Source organism: Aedes aegypti, chromosome 3, assembly GCF_002204515.2.
Source record: "Aedes aegypti strain LVP_AGWG chromosome 3, AaegL5.0 Primary Assembly, whole genome shotgun sequence".
Taxonomy (NCBI): Eukaryota; Metazoa; Arthropoda; class Insecta; order Diptera; family Culicidae; genus Aedes; species Aedes aegypti.
Window position 1 is genome coordinate 239,132,013 of NC_035109.1, and position 26,580 is coordinate 239,158,592.

The following is a 26,580-nucleotide window of genomic DNA, read 5'->3' on the forward strand; positions in this document are numbered from 1 at the left end:
CAGAAGTAGTTCTGTTGAGACTCTCGTGTAAATATATTCGAGTTTTGTTGTTAACTTGCAGTGAGAATTCAATTAATTCGAAATGCAAATGATTCTTGATGAATATTTTTTAAAAACATAAGGAAATTAACTAAGGTTCCGTTTGATATCGAGAAGAAATTGTAACGGGATATCTCAAGTGAAATTGAAGGGGGAGAAAACGGAAATTCTACTAGTATTCTGTTACATGGTCTTTTGGAATTCCAAGAAAGGTTCTTTATTTTTTATGAGAATTTTAGCTTTACCTTTCGTGGTTTCCAGTTGGAATTCTGATTGGTGTTTAGTAAGATTCCATCATAAATTAAGGTGGATAACGATGAGCTCAAATCAAATAAAGAATAAAGAATATTGATTACGTAATAATTGAGGGGCCCAAACTCAGAGGGGTGAAAGTGGCATTTTGGTCGGTTTTGAGTACACCATAATAATGCCAGAAAAAAAGGTGAAATAACGTGCCATTATAATGCAAACATAGACTTGTACTTCTTTCCATCACTACACGGAAATGTATGCTTAATTTTTAAGTTTACTGTATTCAGAATTAAGTCTATCGATTATTCTTTCAACCCTAAATATATCGGTATTCTCTCTCTTCCCCACTAATGTTGTCAAAAAAAGAGACCCAGACATCCAAATTTACGTACAATAGAATCACCTATTGCGTTATGCGATGCTTATATGTGCAGAGTTTCCAGACAAGATGTTGTCAAAAGCCCTTACACACACAAAAATGGAGACGATATATGTGCATATTTTATATGATTAATGCTGGCATGCGAGTGTAAAGATTTCATTGCAAACTGTTCTGTAATCTAATGCGACTTAATTCATAATAACAAAGTGTATTTGACGGCTGCTACGGATTGATTAGACTTGCTTTGTACATGAACGAAACAAAATGCACTAATGGACTCAGGAAATAACGTTTTATGCGAGAAAACTCGTCACTCAAACGATTTCCGTCACCATTTTGTGCAGATGTGATGTTATTAGTACAAGTAAACGAGTTTAACGATAATTCTTACGAGATTTCTGGTTGTTTGGGAAGAGCTGCAACCACTAAATTGCAGTACTTTGGTCCAATATGCCAAATTTAGATAAATCCATTATTCTTAAGCTTTGGTTTAATGAACTCAATTTTATGCTGAAGCAACCCAAATTTAAGTGATTATTTTTCTTATGGCTTCAAAAGCAAACTATCTAAGGCAGGCCTTGGAAATTTAGACGATTTTGAGTTATTAGGCTCAACTACGCTTTTGCGTCGACACAACTCAGTTTTGAGTCGATCCTGGTTTCTGTGTAATACCAATATTAAACCATGTGAGAAACTTGAGCTGCTTTTGTTCGAATAAGGTAACGACTGTTTGCATCGTTCTAAAATGCTAACAGTTGGCGTTAGCGGAAAAAAAAAGTACAGCCAACAGTCTTTCGAACACTGGATTCGATTTTTTATATTCAAATCCTTTTTCATAGTGAACAATAAAAAGTAAATATGATTTTGACCAAAATAAATTCATCTGACCGTTGTGCACAACCAAAGAATTAAAAAAAGAAGTTAAAGAAGGCAAGAAAACATGCCAACTGTCAGTGAGCTGTCTTCTTTCTCTCAGGTCAAAACTACAGTCACTCTATTCACAGTCTGGCGAACAGAAAATCGCATGAACTGGCAACGTGATAATCTCACTAAAATCGCTGGCAACTGAGCAAAAAGTTTAAGCCTTCAAGTGACCTTCTTCGTGATTAAACGTCATCATCCCACCGCCAAAATTGCTAGTGTTTGGAGGTAATGTTTTCTTCCAAAATGCGGATACATCATCTCCAACTTAGTTCTTTTACCCGCCACCGCATGAATGATGGAGGCGCGACGATCGTCGCAAGTTTCTCGTTAAACAGTCAATAATATTGTTTCTCGATCAACCAATGAGTTTCATAAAGGTCAACTTTCGCCGAAAATTTTCGAGCTGCACTTTGTTTAAAAGCAATAATTTTTCATTAATTTGTCCTTTAATGGTCAAAATACTGCCCATCGATTCAAGCATGACAGGTAGAGAGTGTCATGTTCGATTGGCTCCGATAGTCCTATCCGCCAGACTGTGAATAGAGTGACTGTAGGCAAAACGTGTAGAGCATAATGAAAGACGTGCAATTATGAAACTGGACCGAAAAAGTATTGATAAGAAATCAAGCGTAGTGTGGATAGATAACATTTTGTGTTTAGTCTATCTTCCGTAGTGCTTTCTTTGATAGAGGATTTCGTTTTTTTTAAACTAGCACTGAAAAAAAACATATATTGACTGTTTAACGAGAAACTTGCGATGATCGACGCGCCACCATATTTCATATAACGGCGGGTATTAGAACTAACTTGGAGGTGATGATTTCGCAATTTGGAGGTTAACATCACCTTCAAACACTAGCGATTTTGCGGTGGGATGTTGACGTTTGATCACGAATTGCTTTTTAGGTTTTGAATACTTATCGTCATATTTAGGAGAAAGACTTTATGCTTTAGCAAACGCAATCGGAGAGTTTCGCGTACGCGGACAAGCAGCTGGATCACGAGATAAAAGAATAAATGAATGAAAATAGATTTATCAAAAAGCAAACAAAAATGAAATAATTCAGAGTACTTCTCTGTAACATATTTATTACTTCTAACAAGTTTCGTCTTAATTACGATGATTATCACACTTTCATCTTTGAATTTCCTCATTTGCGTCTCAAACCTGCTCCTTTGCTTCTTCGGATTTGGAACCAATTTAAATCATCACTTTTCCCCGTTATGAAATCTGCGATTGTGATAGTGAGAAGATTTATGTTTTTCTCCTTCTTACCATTAAATACGAACATTAAGCAGAGCCAATAAAGTGCTTATTCCATACATGTATGCATCAGGCTTAGAAGCATAAATGATGCAGTAATTAGGTTTCCATACGATTGAAGTGCTGTTATTAGGAGTGTCAGCATTCGTGGTACTGTTATAATGCTTGTTTGCATCTATGACGCTGATTTAGGGCTTATTATTAGTGCTCACTGTTACTTGGGGACTTATGCAGTTGTTAGTGAGATTTCTTACGGGATGGAATAAAACCATCATACTGATCATGCAAGTAAAAGTACTTCGCAATCCTCAATTGAGTGTTCATTTATATATCATTTTAATGAAAATAATTTGAAATTGAGGAAAATGACTAGAATCTTCATCTGCCACATCCACGCGTCCTAAAATCACACAAGATCCATCAACTAGACCCATTAAGCGCCCATCCCAAAAACCATTCGCAACCTCCATCTTGCCTACATCCTGATCCAGACGACAACAAGCGCAACACTTTCCATCTCATTATTTATTATAATGATGGGAACCCGACCGGCGTCGATGTGGGACACCTTTGCTCCATTTGTGGCAAAACATCGTCGTTCGTCGCTGTACGAGGGAGCGCCCGCGCCATCAATCGAAGGGCCTTCTCTATTCTGCATCCTTCTGGGTCTGGAGGATGAATCATCGTCACACGTTCTTAGCGACGATTCTACCGCAACCAGCCAGCCAGCCAGTCTACGGCCCACACACACGTGTGAGGAGACCCACTAAACGAGCCCCAGATTGAGCAAGCCCCGACAATGAACAACACGACACAATCGAAATGATGAGTTCATTTAAATCGCTAATTAACATATAAATCGCGACTGTTCGGCTTGTGCATGCATGCATATGTTGCTGCCGCCGCTGCCGATTGCACTTTCGGTGTCAGAAAGCGTTTTTGTCACCACCATCGCGAGTAGTCGGGCCGACAAGATCGATCGTTTGGAAGCAGCACCCATCGGTGAGCGTGAGTTCCCATAAATCAACGTTCTAATTAACATTTGTCTTGTTCCGCGAGTACGCGACGGTGTGACATCCCAAAACAAGGACGACGTCAGCGGGTTATAGAATGTATATTTGGGGTAAGAATAGAACGCAACAAACTTCAAACGGGTGGACAATGTATCTATAAATCATAACAGATCGTAAAAGGTAACGGCGGATGACGACGAGTGCTCAGAGAACCAGTCAGTGGAAACCGACCTTTATCCGATCGAATCTGGTGCACGGAGGAACGCGCTTCGGGTTGGTTGCGTTGAGGGTCTCGGTCGTCGGGAACAATTGCGGATCCACAAATATCAAGTTCGACCCGGATGAGCGGGACAGCGCTGCACCGGCGTGGTAGAAGAAGAATGCCAACCTGAAGGTCGTTCCATCGACGGCGTCGTCTAGCTGGGCACGATCTACGGAAAAACACTCGCGCGCGTGTTAGGAGTGATTCCGATTCAACAGCTGGTGCACTAGTCCTAGCTCTTCTACGCGCTTCTTTAGAAGGCTTTGTTTCGATCTTTGGATTTGATATTTCTCGATTCAATCTTCTACTGCAGTGGTTTTTATATCGCGCTCTCCGAAGTCACTTCCCGGACAACCATAATGTAGGTATAACTAATTTATCTACAGCAAATATGCGAATATATTACCAAAATCCAAGTTGCGAACGCGCCTGTCTAGAGAATTGGAAGTCATGAGTTCAATTCTCTTTGAGAAATGCATTTCTTCGCATCTCTCACTTTAATTTATCCATTTGATACAATGGAAAAGTATATGTAATGGCTAGATTTTCAACAGCGCCTGTTGTTAATTTTATTGATTTATGAAGTGCTACGCAAGCCAGAAAGTCTGAAAACCCCTGTTCTATTGTACCGCCAGATAGCATTAATTCTCGTTCGATCTGGTAACATTTCCCATAGCCTTCGGCACGACCCGGATTTGATCGGGGTGCACAAAACAATAAACGGCACCTTAAAAATTTGAAAGGCTGCTGCAAGGGATCGCGTGTCGCTTTTTATAATTAAATTAAAATGACACAAGCCAAATTGAACGGTGCTGAAGATGCACGAATCTTGGCCCCCCTCGTAGAACGGCTCCTGGCGGGTGGGTTGCTGTATGACAGATTGGTCATGCCCTGCTGCTGCTGCTGCTACAGTCAGGTCCTTGTGTTGCACCAATCCGTATGTCATCGTCGTAGTCTACCGACGAAGGAAGCTGTATAGTGCCCCTTCTAAACAATATAATTTACTAACTGACAAGAGTAGCATTAGGTGCTATGGCGAACCATCACGGTGGAGGTCGCAAAACTAAGTTTCATTCATAGGCGTAGCCAGGATTTCCATAAAAGAAGAGGGGCGTGCGACCTCTGCAGGTCTACAAGCATCCTGCAAAGAGTTTTTCTACGGATTATTCCAAGAATCCGTCAGTTATTCTTCAGGATTTTTTCTGAAGACTCCTGTAGAGATTTCTCCAGTAACTTGAGGACTTCTTGGGCTCTCACCCGACTCTGGCTACGCCCGCTGCCACATATGAGTCGTGGTTGACTTGTGCTGCCTGTCTGCCCTACTGAAGTTCATACCACACACAATGCCGGGACGACGGTCGCGACTTTGACGAAGTTGCATAAGAACTACCGACCGTGCGCTGGATTTGTCCACGAGCTCTGGCAGTTGTCAACGTATGTATCATAAACGAAGACGATGGAAACTGCCGCGCGCCGAAGTAGCGTGCCTAGCTGCAACCACACACATATGACGAAAAAGAAAAATGACAACCTTATTACCATTATACTTATTGTTGTTGCGCGGTTTTGTCACCGCCTCCGCCCTCCGTTCTCCGTTTCCCGAACAGCCCGAACAATACCGCCCGACTTGCAGGGCGGCTTGATAGTCGTCGTCTCGTCAATGCAAGCGTAATTGCACGATACCCATATTGTGCTACTGTTTACCCAACAGTCGAGATCCGATTTGGATTCTAGACGCACGGAGGTGCAAATTTTCAAAAAGCTGGCAAAAACACAATATTCAAACATAGTTTTAACTTGATCTTGATTGGCCGCCCATGGTTGCTACTCCATTATCCCAGATAAGCTGCAATTATACAAGAAACCAACGAAATGAATGTTTGGGACTAACAGACAGTATATAAGAGCTGGTGATCGCCTATTTTTAGTCGACAAAAGGCCTTTTCAGGTGACAGCTTCGTGTATGCATTTGTTTACATTGTTAGAGGACCGGTGTATACACGGGGCTGTCATTTCCATATATGAACTGTCAAACAGCTTGATTTGGAAAAGTCTCGTGAAAAGGTCTTTGGCGCCTGTCACGTCAGAATGCTGACCAATAAGGAGAAGAGAGAGGAATTTATAACGTATTTGAAACTGGTCCACAGTAGACCGGATATACCCCTGCATCTATGCCAGCTCATGCGGGAAGGTGTAGAAGTAGTAATTTTATGGCAGAGAGGCTTGCTGTTTGGTTAGCAGGCTGCCTATGTATCAGGCGTAAGAAAAGGCGTGCTATAATGATGAAAGAATGGAAGCGTAGGGAAACGATTTTTTTGTTCGTCTCTGGTCCTAGCATATAAATAGCTGCATATCTCCAAAACCCTTAATTTATTCTTCAGAACTCGATTATTTCTCACTGAACTTCACTAAAGGACCTTATGTTCCAATGAGTGCCTCTCTCGATCTCTTCCGATTATAACAAAGCAATAGCTTTTAGCAAGTTTTTCAATATAGACAATGTCTTTGGCTAGCGTATCATACAATAAACCCCAACCGGAAAGGTTAATGTTAATGGCACAGTTCTTAAAGAGGAAGTAAATAAAGAGAGTTGGAATGGTCCTTTTGAAAAGTTACACGAGGCTTTTAATTGCTGAAAATAACCATTTTTGCCATGATTTTCCAAATCTCGACCACTGCGAGGAACGGTAGGGGAAAATCGGTGAAATTAATGCCGGCATATCACGACATGTGTGCCCGCGCGCGACCTGATAGCGTTCACGTTTGTGTCGCTAAACTGCTTATTTTCCGCTAGAAACGGTACGAAATCTTCGACCAGTTTCCTAAGTGATGTTGCGCCAACTGGACTTACTTGCAAGGGGTGCAGTTTGTGCAGTTTCATTGTTCGCCTTAGATTGCTCAATTGCTGCAATATGGTCAGGGCACACGCGCGCACACGATGGCGACGCACCGGGCGGCAATTTGGAGAATCAAGGTGGACCTTACATTAGACAAATTGCGGATAAGGAGGGCGTATAATCACGGGAAGTGGTCGTAATGATGAAATATCGGTGTAGCGGCAGCAGTCGTTGTGGGAAGGTTGTTAGAACTCTGGATTTCGAGCGTTCTAGAGCCTTTGGAAATTAAGATTGCGTGTGTGGAAAGTTCCGATCTTTTATGAATGCAATTGGCTTGTTTAGGGGTATCAATTTTCTTACATATTCCGAATCTACGCTAAAAATTGAACTAGAATCCAAAGTTTCACAATTTTCCGTTACCTGGAACTATTTTTAAAACACGTTTGAAATTAGTATGGAAATCACTTTTGAATCACCCCTCGGCAAATTTTACTTCGGGACGAACTGTCATTATGTAAATTGAAACGTCATTGAGTCAACGGATTGAAATTTTTGTTAATCATTTATAATATCAACATTGAGAAATTGGAGTGCAATAAAATCGTGTTATACTTAGAATGATGTGCTCTTTCGATCAAGCTGCAACAAACTGTGAATTTTTCTTCACTAAACAACCCAATTCCTTAGATTTTTCTAGAAAAATGCAAAAGTATGTTTCACTAGATATTCAATATTTTTTTTAAACCAAAGCCAATTCAAAACCAATTGTTCCACCAATAACAAACGGTAATGTAGAACTCCTGCATACAAGTTGTGTAATTCAAACTTGCATGCAAGTTACCTGTTGTGTGTTAAGACGAAACGTCCAATGTATGTTGTGTTTGTAGATTATTGTTTTGTACTAATACTTTGTTGGCGTCTGTACGAAACTGTAAAAAAAACGACTCAAAGTAATTTCCCAATATCAGCCATTCCAAATCCAATCTAAAGCCAGTTTGAATTATTTTATTGTAAATTTTTTTTGACTTTGACCCACAGCCATGTTAAAACCAATTCAAAGCTAGTCAAAAGCTATAACGATGTAAATCTGTGCCAGTTCATAAACAATCTAAAGCCATTCCAATGCCAAATCACAGCTAATTCGAAGCCAATCTAAAATCATTTCTTATGCTTTCCAAAGTCAATCTAGGCCATTCCAATGCCAATCCTAAGGCAATCTAATTGCAATTCAATTCTAAAACATAGCCAATTTAAAGACAATTGAAATCTAATATGTAACCAACCTAAAACTGCCTCAAATTAAAGCCTTTCGACTGATAATTCAATCAAAAGCTAAGTCGAAGATAATCCAAAAGACATCCGTAGCCAATTAAAATCCATGTCATTTCAATGAAAATTCAAAGCCAATCAAGATTCAATTTAAAACTATTCTGCCAAACTAGAGCCATTGAAAAACTGAACAAGGGCTCATCCAAAGTATTTTGCAAGTTAGGGCAACTTCATCGGTAGTCCAAATCACTGGTTTGGTCCAAATTGTTGCATCATGTTGAAAATTGGAGCTTTCACCAGTGTTGCAAATATTGTTCCAATTTTATTTTATACCAGTTTTAATGTCTATTTTTTTGGAACAGGTTAACCATTTTTAGTTGGATTTGGACCAAGATAGAAGCTGTCCCAAATAAGGTTCGGATTTTTCTTCCTGAAACAGCCAAGTCGGGGGCAGCTTGATAGATTACGAAGTGAAAGAGAGTGATTTGAGAAGGAAGGTGAGAAAACAATCCTACAAAGACACCTCCAGAAATCATCAGATGATTTCTCCGGGGATTCCTCCGGGGATTCCTCCGGGGAAGTCCGCCGAAAGCAATCTCCAGGAGCTCTTCCAGGAATTCTACCAAAATTACTTCGATGTGCATAGTAATTTTAATTACAAATTCCTCCTTTGATTCCTTCCAGAAATTTCTCCGTGGATTTGCTCCAAGAATTACTCTTAGGATTGCCTATTATTAGAATATTAGGATATTAGGATATTAGGATTATTCGCCAGGAATTCCTCCGAGGAGCTGCCCCAGGAATTTCTCCAGAGATATCCTCCAAAAATCCCTCCGTTGATTTCCTCCAGGAATTTCTTCGGAGATTTTGTACACAAATTCCTTCTGAGATCTCAGGCATTTTCTCCCGAAATTCTTTCTTGGATTCCTGGAAAGTTCTTCCGGAGATCCATTGGGAATTCTTTCGAATATTTTCGAAATTCTCCGGAGTTCCTCAAGCAATAACCCTGGAGTTCTTCCAGAAACGCCTCCGGGATTCTTTAAGCAACGCATCCGGAGTTTCTTCAAGCATTGCTTCTGAGTTCCTCCTAGATTTCTTTAGAAGTTTCTCTAGGATTCTGTACAAAGTTCCTCTAAGAACTCCTTCAAAAATTTTTTGGAAATTCCTTCAGAGTTCCTCCGAGAATGTTTTTGGACCTTCCTGAGTTGATCCAGATAATCATTCGGAGTTCTTGCAGCAATACTTTTTGTTTTTATCTTTCATTTCCTCAGGAGTTCCTCCAGAGCTTCATCAGGATTCTTTTTAGATTTCCTTCGTAGTTGCTTTTGGATTTTTTCTGTTGTTCTTTCAGGAATTCCTCCAGCAATTCTTCCGAAGTTCCTTGAGCAGTTTCTCCGGAGTTCCTCCAGGAATTCCTTAAGTGTTCTTTTAGGGATTCTTTCAGAGTTCCTCCGGAAATTCCGTCAGAGTTGTCTTGGGCATTCCTCCAAGAATATTTTCAGAGTTCCTCCAGAAATTCCTACCGAGTTCATCCAGAAATTCTTCCAGACTTCCTTTGGGAAATCCTCCAGAGCTCTGCCAGGAATTTCTTCCGGAGCCCTATTAGTAATTCATTGGGATTTCATCCATAGATCCTGCAGGAATTCTTCGGAGTTACTTCAGAATTTCCTTTGAGTTCCTCCAGAAATTCCTTGAAGTTCTTTCAGAAATTCCTCGGAGTTCTTCCAGGAATCAAAATCCAATCCAAATCCCAATCCAATCCAATCCAAATTCCAATCCAATCCAATCCAAATCCAATCCAAATCCAATCCAAATCCAATCCAAATCCAATCCAAATCCAATCCAAATCCAATCCAAATCCAAATCCAAATCCAATCCAAATCCAATCCAAATCCAATCCAAATCCAATCCAATCCAAATCCAATCCAAATCCAATCCAAATCCAATCCAAAATCCAATCCAAATCCAATCCAAATCCAATCCAAATCCAATCCAAATCCAATCCAATCCAATCCAAATCCAATCCAAATCCAATCCAAATCCAATCCAAATCCAATCCAAATCCAATCCAAATCCAATCCAAATCCAATCCAAATCCAATCCAAATCCAATCCAAATCCAATCCAAATCCAATCCAAATCCAATCCAAATCCAATCCAAATCCAATCCAAATCCAATCCAAATCCAATCCAAATCCAATCCAAATCCAATCCAAATCCAATCCAAATCCAATCCAAATCCAATCCAAATCCAATCCAAATCCAATCCAAATCCAATCCAAATCCAATCCAAATCCAATCCAAATCCAATCCAAATCCAATCCAAATCCAATCCAAATCCAATCCAATCCAATCCAAATCCAATCCAAATCCAATCCAAATCCAATCCAAATCCAATCCAAATCCAATCCAAATCCAATCCAAATCCAATCCAAATCCAATCCAAATCCAATCCAAATCCAATCCAAATCCAAATCCAATCCAAATCCAATCCAAATCCAATCCAAATCCAATCCAAATCCAATCCAAATCCAATCCAAATCCAATCCAAATCCAATCCAATCCAATCCAAATCCAATCCAAATCCAATCCAAATCCAATCCAAATCCAATCCAAATCCAATCCAATCCAAATCCAATCCAAATCCAATCCAAATCCAATCCAAATCCAATCCAAATCCAATCCAAATCCAATCCAAATCCAATCCAAATCCAAATCCAATCCAAATCCAATCCAAATCCAATCCAAATCCAATCCAAATCCAATCCAAATCCAATCCAAATCCAATCCAAATCCAATCCAAATCCAATCAAATCCAATCCAAATCCAATCCAAATCCAATCCAAATCCAATCCAAATCCAATCCAAATCCAATCCAAATCCAATCCAATCCAATCCAAATCCCAATTCCAAATCCAATCCAATCCAATCCAAATCCAATCCAAATCCATCCAATCCAATCCAAATCCAATCCAAATCCATCAAATCCAATCCAAATCCCAATCCAAATCCAATCCAAATCCAATCCAAATCCAATCCAAATCCAATCCAAATCCAATCCAAATCCAATCCAAATCCAATCCAAATCCAATCCAAATCCAATCCAAATCCAATCCAAATCCAATCCAAATCCAATCCAAATCCAATCCAAATCCAATCCAAATCCAATCCAAACCAATCCAAATCCAATCCAAATCCAATCCAAATCCAATCCAAATCCAATCCAAATCCAATCCAAATCCAATCCAAATCCAATCCAAATCCAATCCCAAATCCAATCCAAATCCAAATCCAATCCCAATCCAAATCCATCAAATCCAATCCAAAATCCAATCCCAAATCCAATCCAATCCAATCCAAATCCAAATCCAATCCAATCCAATCCAAATCCAATCCAAATCCAATCCAAATCCAATCCAAATCCAATCCAAATCCAATCCAAATCCAATCCAAATCAATCCAAATCCAAATCCAATCCAAATCCAATCCAAATCCAATCAAATCAAATTCAAATCCAATCCAAATCCAATTGAATTTCAATCAAAATCCAATTCAAATTCTTCAAACGCCATAACTTAACCTTTCGCTTCGCAACCTTTCCACAAACGACATCTCCGGGGAACAACACTTCAACTGGTTTCTTGTTCTGATGCTTCCCACACGCCGCCATCATCCGCGCAAGCCATCAGCGATTACAAATTTGTCAGAATGATTTATAAATTCACCAAACTGCACCATTTCATCCCTCATCCATTTCTTGCTGTTCTCGCTGGAAGGAGACAGAGGCTGATGTAAGACGAGCGGCGAATGTGACTTTGCACCATTTGTTGTGAAGTACATTTAATATATGCTGCGCTGTTTTCCACCACCACCGCCGCGCCGGCAGGGAGTGATCGTAAAAGATCGTAATTTATTATAATTTTTGCACTCGTTATACTTCCTTTGCGGGCCTTTCTTAGCCAAGTGGTGAAGTTTGCGGCTACAAATCAATTCCACGCTGAAGGTGTCTAGGTTCGATTCTGGGACGATCCAGGATCTTTTTGCAATGGAAATCTCCTTGACTTCCCTGGGTGTAATTTATCACCTTATTTGGCATATAATAAGAATTAGAATATGGTTATTTCAGTAAAGAAAGCTTAGCTAAGAAGCAGGCTCTGTCTCAGCGGGGACGTAATGCCAAGAAGAGTAAATACTTCTCTTGACTGTCTGACGACCACCGATTCGATTCGATGACTTCTCGCGAATCTGTTCCTTCTTTTGACTGACGATCGAGATCGGCTCTTGACGCTGAGTTGCGTCTTTTGGGCTGTGGGTAGGATCGGATCATGAATGATTGTGAAATATTTTCAACGGATCTCCAGTACAGATCTAATTCATGGGTGCCACCGCCGTAAACGAAAAACGCATATGGGTTTTGTCAAATTTCGAAACCGAAGTCGGCAGTCAGTGTTCTGATCTGAGTATAATTAAGTTCGCACCGTTTAGTTGCAATTTACCGCACTTTTGGCATCTTCTCGGGGTTCCAAGAAGTCGAGGGGGTGTATTTCCGATTCAGTGCTCTCGATATATTTGCCGGGGAGGGTTGGGTAGACCCCAACATCTCAGAGCGTGACTTGGGACAAAAGAGCTGTTCGTGGAGCAACAATAGGGCCGTCGTCCGATCAGGCGCGCTCGATATCTTCCGTGGCTCTTCTAGCATAATTACAGATTTGTGTAATTTAGCTTCTGTCTAGCGGACAGAGTGACTGGCAAAAGAAGACGAAGAAGCCTCGGCAGAGCATTGAAACACGCTTGAGTGATTGATTGATTCGGTATTTAGTGCGCGCTCTCTTCGTCTCTATTCAACAGCTGGGTCTTTTGTAGTTACCGTAGGCCTCATCTGGGGATGGAACGGATTTCTTCAGAACGTGGCGTTCCATGAAAGCGAAATTGAGCGATATGTAGTACTTGAGGCTGAAGGAAGAGGGCTTCATCAATAGTCGATCGGGTGAGTGCAAATGAGCAGCACCATGATCGGCAATTAATTATGAAAGCTGCTGCTCGTATTTTCGATCGTGAAGCTCCTGAACGGTGGTGCGGAACGCAGCAGCTCAAGTGGTGATAAATTAGAGACACTTTATAAACTGTAAGATTTCACTCCTTTTGCTGTGTTTGACGGCACTTCTGGGAGCACCGTGCACTTCTTCGGATATGGCAGATGATGGCTTCTGGCGTGGGTAATTAATAGCGTGCACTGCACGAGTAGGTTGATTAGGAAAGGTACTTGGAACGGTATGGTTCAAGCAGCGGGAGTCCCTGCTGAGAATGCTTGGGCGTCTGACAAATGACTCAATTGCGCAAATCAGGATGAGCTCGGTACTGTTCTCTACCATAGTTCAGAGATATTTCGCTAATCCGGAAAACTAATTTTGCATTTTTCTTCTTTTTTCTTTTGCAGTCCTTCTTCGGTCGCTCGTACAATAATCTTTCGTCGATATCCGAGTGCAAGAACAACGGTGAATGCATCATCAACAAGAAGAACCGAACGGCATGCAAGGCCTGTCGGTTACGCAAGTGCCTTATGGTGGGGATGTCAAAAAGTGGCTCCCGATATGGACGCCGGTCCAATTGGTTCAAGATTCATTGCCTTTTACAAGAGCAGCAGCAAGCCGCCCAACAGCAGGCGGCCAATCATAAGGCGGGGGCTCCTCCAGTTCACGGGATGTTCGGACCACCTGGTGCCTATCCACATGCGATGTACTCAAGACCGCCTTGCACCAAGGAAGAACTGATGCTCCTCGGCCTGGAAGAATACAGCAAACATCCATCAGCATCACCATCAGTGAGCTCCCCCGACAGCCACAATTCGGACAGCTCCAACGAAATCAACGACCGGCGGAACGCCTTACTCCGGCAAGGAAAACTCCACGACTCACCAACGATCAACAAGGAATTGTTCCTACCTCTCCCCTTCGGAGGACTACCCCTGATGCCACCACCAGGCTTCCTTCCCCCATCACACCTTATGTTCCCCGGATTCCACCCGGCCTTATACCCGCACCATCAAGGTCTCCTGAAACCTGCTGACTCCCCAATCATCAGCAGTTCCCCACTTGCCAACAACAACAGCCGCTACACACCAAATCACAATACTAGCAGCGCAAATACCAACTCCACACCCGTGGAAACTAAATCACCGGATTCTTTCACGAAGCGCTTCTACCTGGATGCCGTCCTCGAATCCCAGCGGTGTCCTAGTAACGAAACGGCTGGCAGTGCCAAAGAAGAACCCGAACCGGAAGAAGTTGTCCCAGCGACAATGACTCCTCCTCGATCACCTGCCGCCGTGGCAGGTCCTCAGCAAGACAACCCCATCGATTTGAGCATGAAAACCGGTAGTAGTTGCTCCTCGGAAGACCATCGGACTTCCGTTTCCGGTGCCGATAGCGATGACGAACAACTTGTCGTCGTTACCAACGATCGCAACTCACCGCTCGCCAAATACACCAACAACAACTCCCTCCCAAACCACCATCACAACCATCTCAACAACAATCATCATCACAATCACCACAACCACCAGCGGCATCAAAGTTCCTCATCGGCTGGTCATGGGAGCGCGAGCGACTCCGACATTGAAGACCGAGAAACCGAATACGAGCGGGAGGTCAAGCGGATGAAACTGCAAGGAACCACTCCGTTGGATCTGACCACCAAGGTTTGAACACAAGTCATCTAGACGTTCCACACAAGACCCACCAAAATCGCTGATCTCGCTTGTGACGAGATGCGCGCACCGCTGTACAGAATCCTCCAAGGTGGGGTTAAACCCGAATCGATTAAATCAGTTGTACATAATAGCGACTAGATGTATAATTAAGCAAAACAGTTGTTAATTAGAATGGAAAAAGAGAGAGTGCCTCATGACAACCGAAGTAGGGCCAGTTAGTGAACACAATCGAATAACATGTGCCAGTAGCGTTTTTACCCTTTTGAGTTATAAATGATATTTTTTTTTATTTTGTAAAAATGTAACAACTATTCTGTGACATACCGGCTGCGCGTGACAGCGCACGGTTAGCATCTAGGAGTATCAATTTGTAAGGACAACGAGGTCAGTAAGAAACCGAATCGGTTCCAACTTCCGGCATTGCTCGGATGGATTCGAAGTAAACCAAATTTATCGTTTGTATGGTATAAGTTAGGGACATTTGAAACAATCAGTAGAGAAGATGGTGCATGGGAATTGTGTAAAATATTGAATGGGTGTCTACGAGGTTAGGAGATATATTGATTGAATTTGTCCACCGAATGTTTTCTGTTGAATTTGTTGAGAAACAAACATAATCAAATGTTTTATTTTTGGGACGAACTCAATCAATATTTTACTGTTTCATCTTATGCCAAAAACATACAGATCATATTATTATCAATACTTGACCCGTGTTATAAACTCAAATATTTATTTAGTTTCCTCCTTAGCAACATGAATCACTCCTCGAGAAAGATTCCAATCGCTCCTTTCTACTCTTGCCATGACGTCAACCATGAAGACCGACCGGGTCTTCATTTCTGAAGACTTGTTCAAACACTCAAGAAAATGCTCTGAATCATTCCCCCTGCCACACACTGTATCTAAAGTGCATTCATCATCCAAACGCATACATTCCGCCCGAGTGCAGTCATTAATGCCACCTCAATAGGCACTCTGTCCGTCTGGACATTCTTGTAAACCAAGTGCGCGATATTATGGTTGGCTCATCCAGATCTGCTACTGGATTTTCCCTCCGCTAGCTACATCCAGTCCAAACCACATCATCCAATGCGAATGATCCCATTTCCCAAGCCACCAAATGCTACAACAAATTATACCGTCACCTAAAGGTGTGAACTCGATGCAAAACGTCTGGTGGGAAACGCATAAAAATCTTGATATATATTGCAGAGCGTAAATCCCAGAATCGCCCGAGGGCATCCATTTCAATAAATCTGCATGGAAGTAACAGTCCCAGCTCAACCCACAGACGAGCCGAGAGCGTCTTTCTTTCGTAATATCTCTCATCATAAACCTGCAAACTTCCCTGGCTTCCACTACAGTAGTGGTACTCCGATTCCGACTCAGATCCAGTTCATCTCATAAGACACCACAGCACCCTTCCCTCCCCACGCCCCACCATTTTCGGTGAGAAAAGTTTCTCTCAGCTGCGAACGACTTCGACTTGAGCGGATCACAAATCATTCCTTCCCTTGGCACCGCGCGAAACCTCAACCCAACCCCCGAACCCACCACCCAAACCACCTCTTCCTTAATAGACCAATTTCTCATCATGTGATGAAAATAAAATTAAGCTTTCGGAGCAAAACACTCACGAACATACTCACAAAAACCTCCTGTTCAACGTAGCACTCCTCTGTTGCTAGTTAGTTCAGTCACCGGCCGGCAGCCTTATTGGCGCTTGGTTGGCCTAACGCAACTACTGCAAACACACAAATGACACAAACACAAGACGAGATAGACGCGAGAGAAGCAAAAAAAAAAGTTGTAAAATTAAGGTTAGTTAGTCCAATGTGTAGTTTAATTTCGTTTTTAAGTGGAACCCATAAAACACAGTGAAATAGACAAACATGGGCACAAACGCGCACACAAACTCGACAATACATTCGTGCGTCCTTTGGCGCGGTCCTGCAATACATAGAATGGATGGCAAAATACAAACATTAGAGGAAGTGGTTCAGCATCCGAACCCGGGACCACGAACTCGTGGGAATTCGCCTCGTAGACCAATGTTTTTGGGGTACGAAAAAATATCGCGTACCCCGCTTGAACTTGTATGTTGTGTGACATAGTTGATAGGTTATTTAAAAATGAACGACATATCAAGAAGAAAACAATATTATATTTTAAACAAACGGCGGATGTCTTAATATTTTTAGCAAAGCGCAATGGTTTTAGCTAGCAGTAGGTAAATCAAATTGTTGACTAATGTAAAAAGTGTTTAGCGTGTAAGCAATCAGAAAAAGTTTTTGAAAATGTATTTACCTTTTATGCAAAAAGTGAAACTCTATTGAAAAACGAGAATAAATATCCTGCTGAAGGAACTTATTTAATTTAAAACGTGGATATTCTGTTTCAATTCTGAAATGTACCGAAAATCATAAACAATTCTCTGCACAAGGATAATAATTTTAAACCGTGTGTCTTTAACCCAGTTGTTCTCCAACCATTTTGAGACTGCGACCCTCTTTGACGTTCAACAAACATCTCGTGGACCCATGAAAATGGGTGTTCTTGGAATGAAAGTTGTTGTTATGCACTAAGAATATTCTCAGCAATCCAACAAACATCTGTTTATGAGTTCAATAAGAAATTTCTGGAAAGATCTTGCCAAAATTCAACAAAAAGGTAGTTGAGAAGCTACAGACAGAAACTACTGCAAGTAATTTATCAAAAATAGGAGTACGATGAAACTTTCTACGAGCAACATAATCCACGATGTTTTCGCCAAGAAATTGTTCAAGGATAGATTAGACATCCACCAAGTATCACTTCATTTTGAATATGTTGATTAACTTGCACTTTGCATGTTTGATAAAAAAAAATCGGGACTCTTCAAAAACCTTGTCAGTTATCCGTCAAGTTTTGTTTGCTGAAATCTTCCAAAGATCAGCATCAGTCGAAAAGTTCGTCAAAAATCCTGTTAATAGCTTCGAAAATATTCTACCTTAAGTGAAAACAGTAAAGAATTTTGAATTTCTTGAAACCCGTTTATAGTTCACCAAGGAACTTCCAAGAAATGTTTCGATGATCGTTAGCTGGTAAAATCTGTCAATTATTTATTAATTAATTTGACTCTACATCAATTTTCTTGATAAAACCTCGCCAACAATATTTCGCCAATTCACTCGGTTTTTGGCCACTTCTCTCCATCCTCGACTGTGACCCACGCTTTCAGGTCCTGGTGCACCTGGTCAATCCACCTAGCTCGCGGTGCCCCACGCCTTCTTATTCCAACCGGATTCGTAGCGAACACCATCTTTACAGGGTTGTTGTCCGGCATTCTTGCAACATGCCCTGCCTAGCGTATCCTTCCAGCTTAAGCTTCCCCGTAGAGTTGAACGAGCTCGTGGTTCATCCTCCGCCACCACACGCCGTTTTCCTGCACGCCACTGAAGATCGTCCTTAGCACTCGGCGTTCGAAAACCCCAAGAGCTTGCAAGTCTTCCTCAAGCAAGGTTCACGTTTCATGCCCGTAGAGGACTACCGGTCTTATGAGCGTTTTGTACCTCGTGCATTTCGTGGGGGTGAATCTTTCTTGACCGCAGTTTCTTCTGGAGCTTATAGTAGGCACGACTTTCACTGATAATGCGCCTTCGTATTTCCGGACTAACATTGTTGGCAGACGTCAGCAAGGATCCGAGGTAGACAAACTCGTCCAACACCTTGAAGATATCCCCGTCTATCGTGACACTGCTTCCTAGGCGGGCCCTGTCCCGCTCAGTTCCATCTACCAGCATGTGCTTTGCTTTCGACGCATTCACCATTAGCCCGACTCTTGTTGCTTCGCGTTTCAAGGGGGTGAACAAATCTGCCACCGTTTCAAATTTTCTCCCAATAATATCCATGTTGTCCGCGAAGCAAACAAATTGTTTGGATCTCGTGAAAATCGTGAATCGACTGTTGAGTCCGGCTCTCCGCATAACACCTTCAAGCGCAATATTGAACAACAGGCACGAAAGTCCGTCGCCCTGTCGTTGTCCACGCCGAGAATCGAACGAACTGGAGTGTTCGCCTGAGGCCTTCACGCAATTTTGCACACCGTCCATCGTTGCTCTAATCAATCTTGTGAGCTTCCCGGGAAACTTGTTCTCGTTCATGATCTTCCATAGCTCTACACGGTCATTAATGTCGTATGCCGTCTTGAAATCGATAAATAAATGGTGCGTAGGGACCTAGTACTCACGGCATATCTGGAGGATTTGCCGCACGGAAAAGATCTGGTCCGTTGTCGAGCGGCCATCGATGAAACCTGCTTGATGACTTCACACGAACTCGTTTGCTACAGGTGATAGACGACGGAAGAGAATCTGGGATAGCACTTTGTAGGCGGCTTTTAGGATAGTGATTGCACGATAATTTTCACACTCCAGTTTGTCGCCCTTTTTGTAGATGGGGCATATAACGCCTTGCTTCCACTCTTCCGGTAGCTGTTCCCAGATTCTGACTATCAGCCGATGCAGACAAGCGGCCAACCTGTCCGGGCCCATCATGATGAGTTCGGCTCCGATACCATCCTTGCCAGCGGCCTTGTTGTTCTTGAGCTGTTGAATGGTATCCTTAACTTTCCCCATCGTGGGAGCTGTTGGGTTTCCACTGTCCGCTGTGCTGACGTAGCCATTGGCTGTCCTGACCTTCTGTGCCTGTGTTCTCTGCGCCATTCAGGTGTTCATCGTAGTGCTGCTTCCACCTTTCGATCACCTCGCGTCCGTCCGTCAAGATGCTCCCATCCTTATCCCGGCACATTTCAGCTCGCGGCACGAAGCCTTTGAGGGATGTGTTGAGCTTCTGATAGAACTTCCGTGTTTCTTGAGAACGGTACAGCAATTCCACCTCTTCCATGCGGCGCTTTTTGTCCCGGAATAGGCGGGTTTGCTGTATCCGCTTCAATCTGTATCGTTCCACGTTTTGTCGCGTACCATGCTGTGGCATTGCAGCCCGCGCTGCATTCTTCTCCTCTAAACCCTCCTGACACTCTTCGTCGAATCAATTGTTTCTTGAGCTCCGTTCCACATATCCGACAATGCATTCGACAATGGCTGCTTTGACTGTCCTTCAGCAGTCCTCAAGAGGAGCTCGCCCTTATCCGGCAACGTTGCCTCAAGATGCTGCGCGTACGCATTTGCGACATCCGATTGTTTCAATCGCGCTTGATGCTACCGAGGCGGGCGTCGGTATCGTACATCGTTGATGACGGATAGTTTTGGGCGCAGTTTCACCATAAACAGGTAGTGGTCGGAGTCAATGTTAGCGCCACGATAGGTTCTGACGTCGGTTATGTCAGAGAAGTGCCGTCCATCGATCAAAACGTGGTCGATTTGCTATTTTGTCTGCTGAGGTGATCTCCAGGTGTACCGATACGGGAAGCTGTGCTGGAAATAGGTGCTACGAATGGCCTTATTCTTGGAGGCGGCAAAATCTATCAGTCGTAGGCCGTTCTCGTTCGTCAGCTGGTGGGCGCTGAACTTTCCAATCGTCGGCCTGAACTCCTCCTCCTGGCCAACATGAGCGCTCAAATCTCCTTTGATAATCTTGACGTCTTGGCTTGGGCAGCGGTCGTACTCGCATTCGAGCTGCGCGTAAAATGCGTCCTTGTCATCATCGGTGCTTCCGGAGTGAGGGCTATGCACGTTTATGATGCTGGATTGAAGAACCGTCAGCATACGACCAAAGTTCTTACCGGGGGTTGGTTACCCGATCTTCTCCAAGCTTACTCGTACCCCGGCCAGTACCACAAGGAGGTGAGGATAGGAGTTGCTTGGCAAAAGGCTAAGGACCGCACAAAGGGGTCTATTTTATTCCTGCAGGTACGCGAGGTACCAATGGTACGCCATGCCCAGCCATTTACCGTGCCGCTGATAGTTGAATTGAATTGAATTACTTTTTATTGAAGAGATTTTCTGCCGTAAGCAGGTTCATCCCTAGTGCCGCTGAGAGGTTCATGTGTCAAACGAAGACCATCTTCGCGAGTCTCGGCTCAGGATAGAACAATGTTCCAGAAAACCCAAGATTATTCTGTCACATAGATGTTGTAGTGCTACAAAATTTTCAATTTTAAGGTTCTAACAAAATTAACTGTTATAGTGATCTTAAATAGCTGTTGTAGGGCTTACTGAAACTTTTCGATGAAACATTTCAAAGCGTTACTGACAGACAGACAACTCTGGGATTTTTTATGTATGATAGCCACTTTAGTACACATTTGTTGGCCCTGAAAAGGGCCGATTGAACTGTGAGACTCAAGTAACACGGACACACATTTTGACGACGCACATGTTGGAATCCTCCTCGCCCGATGAGGTTTACGGTGGCGATGACGATGGGCGCTTCTACGAGCGGCTTTGGCTGATATTCTTCAGTCATCTCGTACAAATCTTACGTTGGCGCACCGATTCCTGCAGGGCCAATTCTAGAAGCGCGAGTCAATCTACAAATCTTGAGCGATTTCACAAACCGGACGCTGGATTTGCAGCAGCTTGATGTTCAAGAGCTCTGTGGCACAGGTAGCGAGAAGCTGAGCAGGTTCGGCGGACCTCTTATCAGCTCGAAAGCGAAAATCGAATGAGGCCGAATTCGACGAAAAAGATATGCTTTTTACCCTTAGATTAGCAGATGATGCTCCTCCTTTTCGTATTCTTCGCTTTCTGGTCTGGGAAATAGGATATATGAAACTGATGTCTTGGCAAGGAATGTACAAGATGAGCATTATGCTGTTATAGCATCCCGACGAACTGCATCCTCAAATTGCCGTATTGTCGATTATTCGTAATCAATCAGATATTGCTACGAAATGAATTCAGAGATTATAGCAAGTATGCGGTAAAAACACATTACACAAATACCGTAAAACGGGGTAACTTTGATAGTTTTTTAGAAGAAAACTTGAATATTTATCCATGCTGTTTCAAAGAATTATAATTTATATTTTAAAAACAAGTACTGGCATCCTAACTATCAATTACAGTTGATCGATTGCTAAAAGATTTATTCTGAATGGATTTATAATTTTTCATATAATCGAAAGTCGATTTTCTGTCTTGGGGTAACTTCGATAATGGAGTACAAATGGAACAAAGTTAAATGAATTACGGAAAATTTTTATGGTGTTGCATACCTCTAGGCGTTTAACGCTGTATGGAAATTTCTTACTTAGATTACAAAAATGGCCCCAGTTTGTAAAACTGGTTTTCGCTAAGAGTTTTGAAACCGACTACAACTAGGCTGTCAAGAATTAGTGACGAACTCATTATGACTTCTTCAAATTGTGTTCGTACAACAGATTGTTTGGGAGCGTTTCAAAAATGTTACAATTGTACAAATTGTTAAAATTTGCATAAAAATCCTCAGATGTACTTGATTCCGCGGAGACGAACCAGCCACTGGCTGAAAGTCTCCTTAATAAAGATAAAATAAAATAAAATAAATACTTGATTCCAACGAAAATTGCTTTGACATGAAGTGTCATACACGTACTCTTAACTTTTGCATTCGTTTTGCTCAACTGATTAACAGAAACTTCGTTATTACGTTTAGTATGTTGTGGGTCTCGCACTATCAAAATTAGCCACATTATCAAAGTTACCCGCATTATCAAAGCTACCCCATTTTACGGTAACTATTTAGTATACATTTGGTGGCCCTGAAATGGGCCGATTGACCTGTTGAATTCGAGTAACACGGACACATTTTGACGGCGCATAGGTTGAAATCCTCCTCGCCCGATGAGGTTTGCGGTGGCGACTTCTTCGGGGTCTTCTTCATCGCGGCGGTCTTCGAAACTTGGTGGGGTTTTGCTTAGGAACTGCCTTCCTTTTCTCCTCCTCCTTCTCGGATGCCAGCCACAGCCACAGTTTCCCGGGATTTCACTTCACTCTTGCCAATCTTGCCGAATTCGCAATAGGTGTTTCCGCCGATGTATTTCTCGATCACCTGCAGGGAGGACCCGTTCCGTTCGTTTAGGGCTGCGATGGCGGCCATAACCATCAACTCCTTTGGACTGCTTCCTCTTCTTCTTACCTGAGAAGCAAACCGATCTGAGATGCGATCCAAGCGAAGAGCGAAAAGCAAATGACGTCAAATTTTTTCTAGCACCCCTATTTACAGGGTGTCCATAAATTACCTGAACAACAAAATTTGGGAAGACTATATCTCTTATCGAAAACAATAAAAAAATCAATGTCAATGTTTCTCTTTTGGTACTGTAAAACGGGGTATCTTTGATAATGTGGGTAACTTTGATAGTGCGGGACTCATCGCATGCTAAACGAAATAAGATAATATCTGTTAATCAGTTAATGCTAAATGCTTAAGTAAAGAATATAAGAATGACACTTCATGTCAGAGCTGTTTCCATTTGAATCGAAAACATTTGGGACGTATACGTATACCAGCTTACCCCACGTGGCTAGCCACGCTCCAACGGAAAATGGGAGCGAAAAGCGAACTCACCGAGGGCGAAAAGATAAGTAATGAATAATGACCTTTCTGAGATTTATAGTGTACATGTTCGTAGGCAAAATGGCAAACTCAGCTAGAAATTATTGTTAACAAATGTTAAATGTGCTCTAAGAACGCAGATCAGCAGAGGAGTTGTGATGTCATGAAGTAGAAGATAATGATTATACATAATTGTCTTGACATTGCCCGGCATCAACACATGCATGGTATATAATGGGGCACTTGCAACCTTTGTTTAGTGTGCTGGGAAACGTTTCGTAACGTGTTTTCCGTTTCAAACCGTTACCCAGCAAAATTAAAGGGAGCCGTTGGGCACACTTTTGTTTGCTGCAAGCGCCCTATATCGCCTAAATTTAGCCTCTAACCTTGTTCCATTGAACATGATGCCTTAATGATGTTATAAGGTTCTAGAAGCTTTAAATGCAATTGTAATGCTTCTCCTACGAAACATTAAACAAATCATATATATAAAATCCCAGCGTTGTCTGTCTGTCAGTAACGCTTTGAAATGTTTCATCGAAAAGTTTCGTTGAACACTACAACAATAATTTAAGAGCACTACAACGGTCAATTTTAATATCGAAACATTACAATTGCAAATTGTAGAGCACTACAACAGCTTTTGACAGAATATTCTGGAGTTCTTTGGATCTTTGTTCATTCCAATTCATGGAATATTCTCGAACACTTCATCATTGTCGTCTGTATAGGAATTTGGTTGGTGCCTATAACGTGAACAAATCAACTTCAAGCAAATTGTAATTTGGTCGAACTTGAATCGGATTGGAGTTGAAAATGTAAAACGGGTTTCTCCAGTTCCAACTCAGATTCAAAAACGAGTTTGACAAATTTAAAAGCAAGATAAAGATGAATGAGATGAATGTTCGCCAAATATACGATTTTATTAATTTACAGCGAAATCTCCATGATGTTTAATGACTCGATATCGACTCTTAGATGCATACTTAAGGCTAAGTAGCCCGTCATTCATTTTGGCAACGACTTTTCAGCTTGCATTTAAAAGTGATAAAATTCAGTCTTGATAGGTCATATTGACTTGAAAATGTATCACTGTACGCGCTAACATGCATAAAGTATGCTGATACTTTTTCAGCTGTGTCAGTGCTAAACCAACTGATTTTCTTTGATTCGAAATCGTGATATGAATTAGCAACAATCATCAACGACGCGTACAATTTTCAATGACGACCTTCTTCGCCTTAAAACAAATTGTAGGATTCCAAAACATTCCTGTTCCTTGACTCGATATTTTCCCGAGTCGATGGCCTTTTCACCACAACCGTGATTTTGAAAAATATCAATGAATCATACTACTTTGTAGCAGCTATTCGGGAGAATATGCTAGAAGATTCTGTAACTTTTGAAATATTTCACAGCAGAAGAAACACTACAACAGCATATAAGGATATAATTATTTCAGATTAGAACACTACAACAGTATTGAACCCACGTTCTCGATGGAGTATGGCCAGAACATAAATTTAGGCGATTTTGCGGTCATCAGTATCATGCGATTTGAAAGATTATACGTAGCTTTTCGCTTTAAAATTTTGTTGGAACGTGGCTAGCCACGTCGGGTAAGCTAGTTCCAGAATATTCTGCGAATTGAAGAGAAGAATGTTAGGGGCGGTTCATTAATTACGAGCGGTTTATTGATTACATGGACTTTTTCAACCCCCCTCCCCTCAATGCACATTGAACCGAATCGACAATTTAGCCGGAAAAAAGTGTTATCTCTGTTCTCGTCGATTTTAGACGTTCGATGTCTTCAGAGAAGTTATTCGTAATTGAGTTTTGCATCTTTTAAGGAAAAAGTTAAATAGGGTGGCCCATATTTAAGCTAAAATTTTGACTCAATTTTTTTTTTAATTAAATTTGTGGCTGCGTTCTTCTGCAAACTTTTAGAAAATATTATTTTGAACAACTTCGTCGAAGACACTTTTGATCTAACTCTTCATTTGAGCTAAGTTAATTGATTTTGAAAGTATTAACTTAGGGTGGACCCAAAAAATCAGTTATTTTGATCTAACTTTTTTGTTTTCAGTTTTACGTGAATGTGGTCTTTAGAAGAGTTGTAGAGGAGTAAAGATACACATTTTTGCTGAACATCGCAAGTTTGTAATTCTTGTGATTTCGAAGTTATAAGCAAATGTAAGTGAAAAACTATGAAATTTTAAGATGCCCATAACTCATGGAGTTGGTTCGATATTTTGATTCAAACTTTTTTGTTTGATGAAATTTGTGGCTGCAGTTGACCTACATCTGATTCGTATCGTCATTTCTTCATATTTTGTTGCACATTTCTCTAAAAAATGGTGTATGGAAAAGTTGTAGATCTAATGAAATTCTTCAACTTTGCTGAAGACAGCACGCCTTTAACTTGAAAATCTTGTGAGTTACAAGCGAATTTCGAGTTTTTTAAGTATTTTTTTGAAGTGAATTTTCTCAATTTACAAAAAATACGTTCCCACAGTTTTTGCAGCAAAAATTGCCTGTTGCCTTTCTAATGCCACTTAAGGTGAAGATAAATCGAAGCCCAACATCAAATTTTCAAGAGCACGGATCTGAAGAACCAAACATCCGTTTAAGCTGAAAACTTAATCGATTGATCACTAGCTGGTGGTAAGCATTCGATTAGGTTTTCAGCTCAAACGGATGTTTGCTTCACCAGATCCGTGCTTTTGAAAATTTGAACTTTGGCTTCGATTCATCTTCACCTTAAGTGGCATTAGAAAGGCAACAGGCAATTTTTGCTGCAAAAACTGTGGGAACGTATTTTTTGTAAATTGAGAAAATTCACTTCAAAAAAATACTTAAAAAACTCGAAATTCGCTTGTAACTCACAAGATTTTCAAGTTAAAGGCGTGCTGTCTTCAGCAAAGTTGAAGAATTTCATTAGATCTACAACTTTTCCATACACCATTTTTTAGAGAAATGTGCAACAAAATATGAAGAAATGACGATACGAATCAGATGTAGGTCAACTGCAGCCACAAATTTCATCAAACAAAAAAGTTTGAATCAAAATTTTAGCTTAATTATGGGTCACCCTATTCAACATTTTCCTTAAAAGATGCGAAACTCAATTACGAATAACTTCTCTGAAG

At 41.5% G+C, this 26,580-nt stretch overlaps 1 protein-coding gene across 1 annotated transcript in view; it reads left to right on the forward strand.

The window, feature by feature from the left end:
• Positions 1–17,335, forward strand: part of LOC5574556 (knirps-related protein) — a 130,287-nt gene extending 112,952 nt beyond the window's left edge. The window contains exon 3 of the mRNA XM_001661456.2: positions 13,679–17,335. Within this exon, the coding sequence (XP_001661506.1) occupies positions 13,679–14,944 (1,266 nt within the window). The 3' untranslated portion in view covers positions 14,945–17,335. The remainder of the gene's footprint in view (positions 1–13,678) is intronic.
• Positions 17,336–26,580: the final 9,245 nt, after the last annotated feature.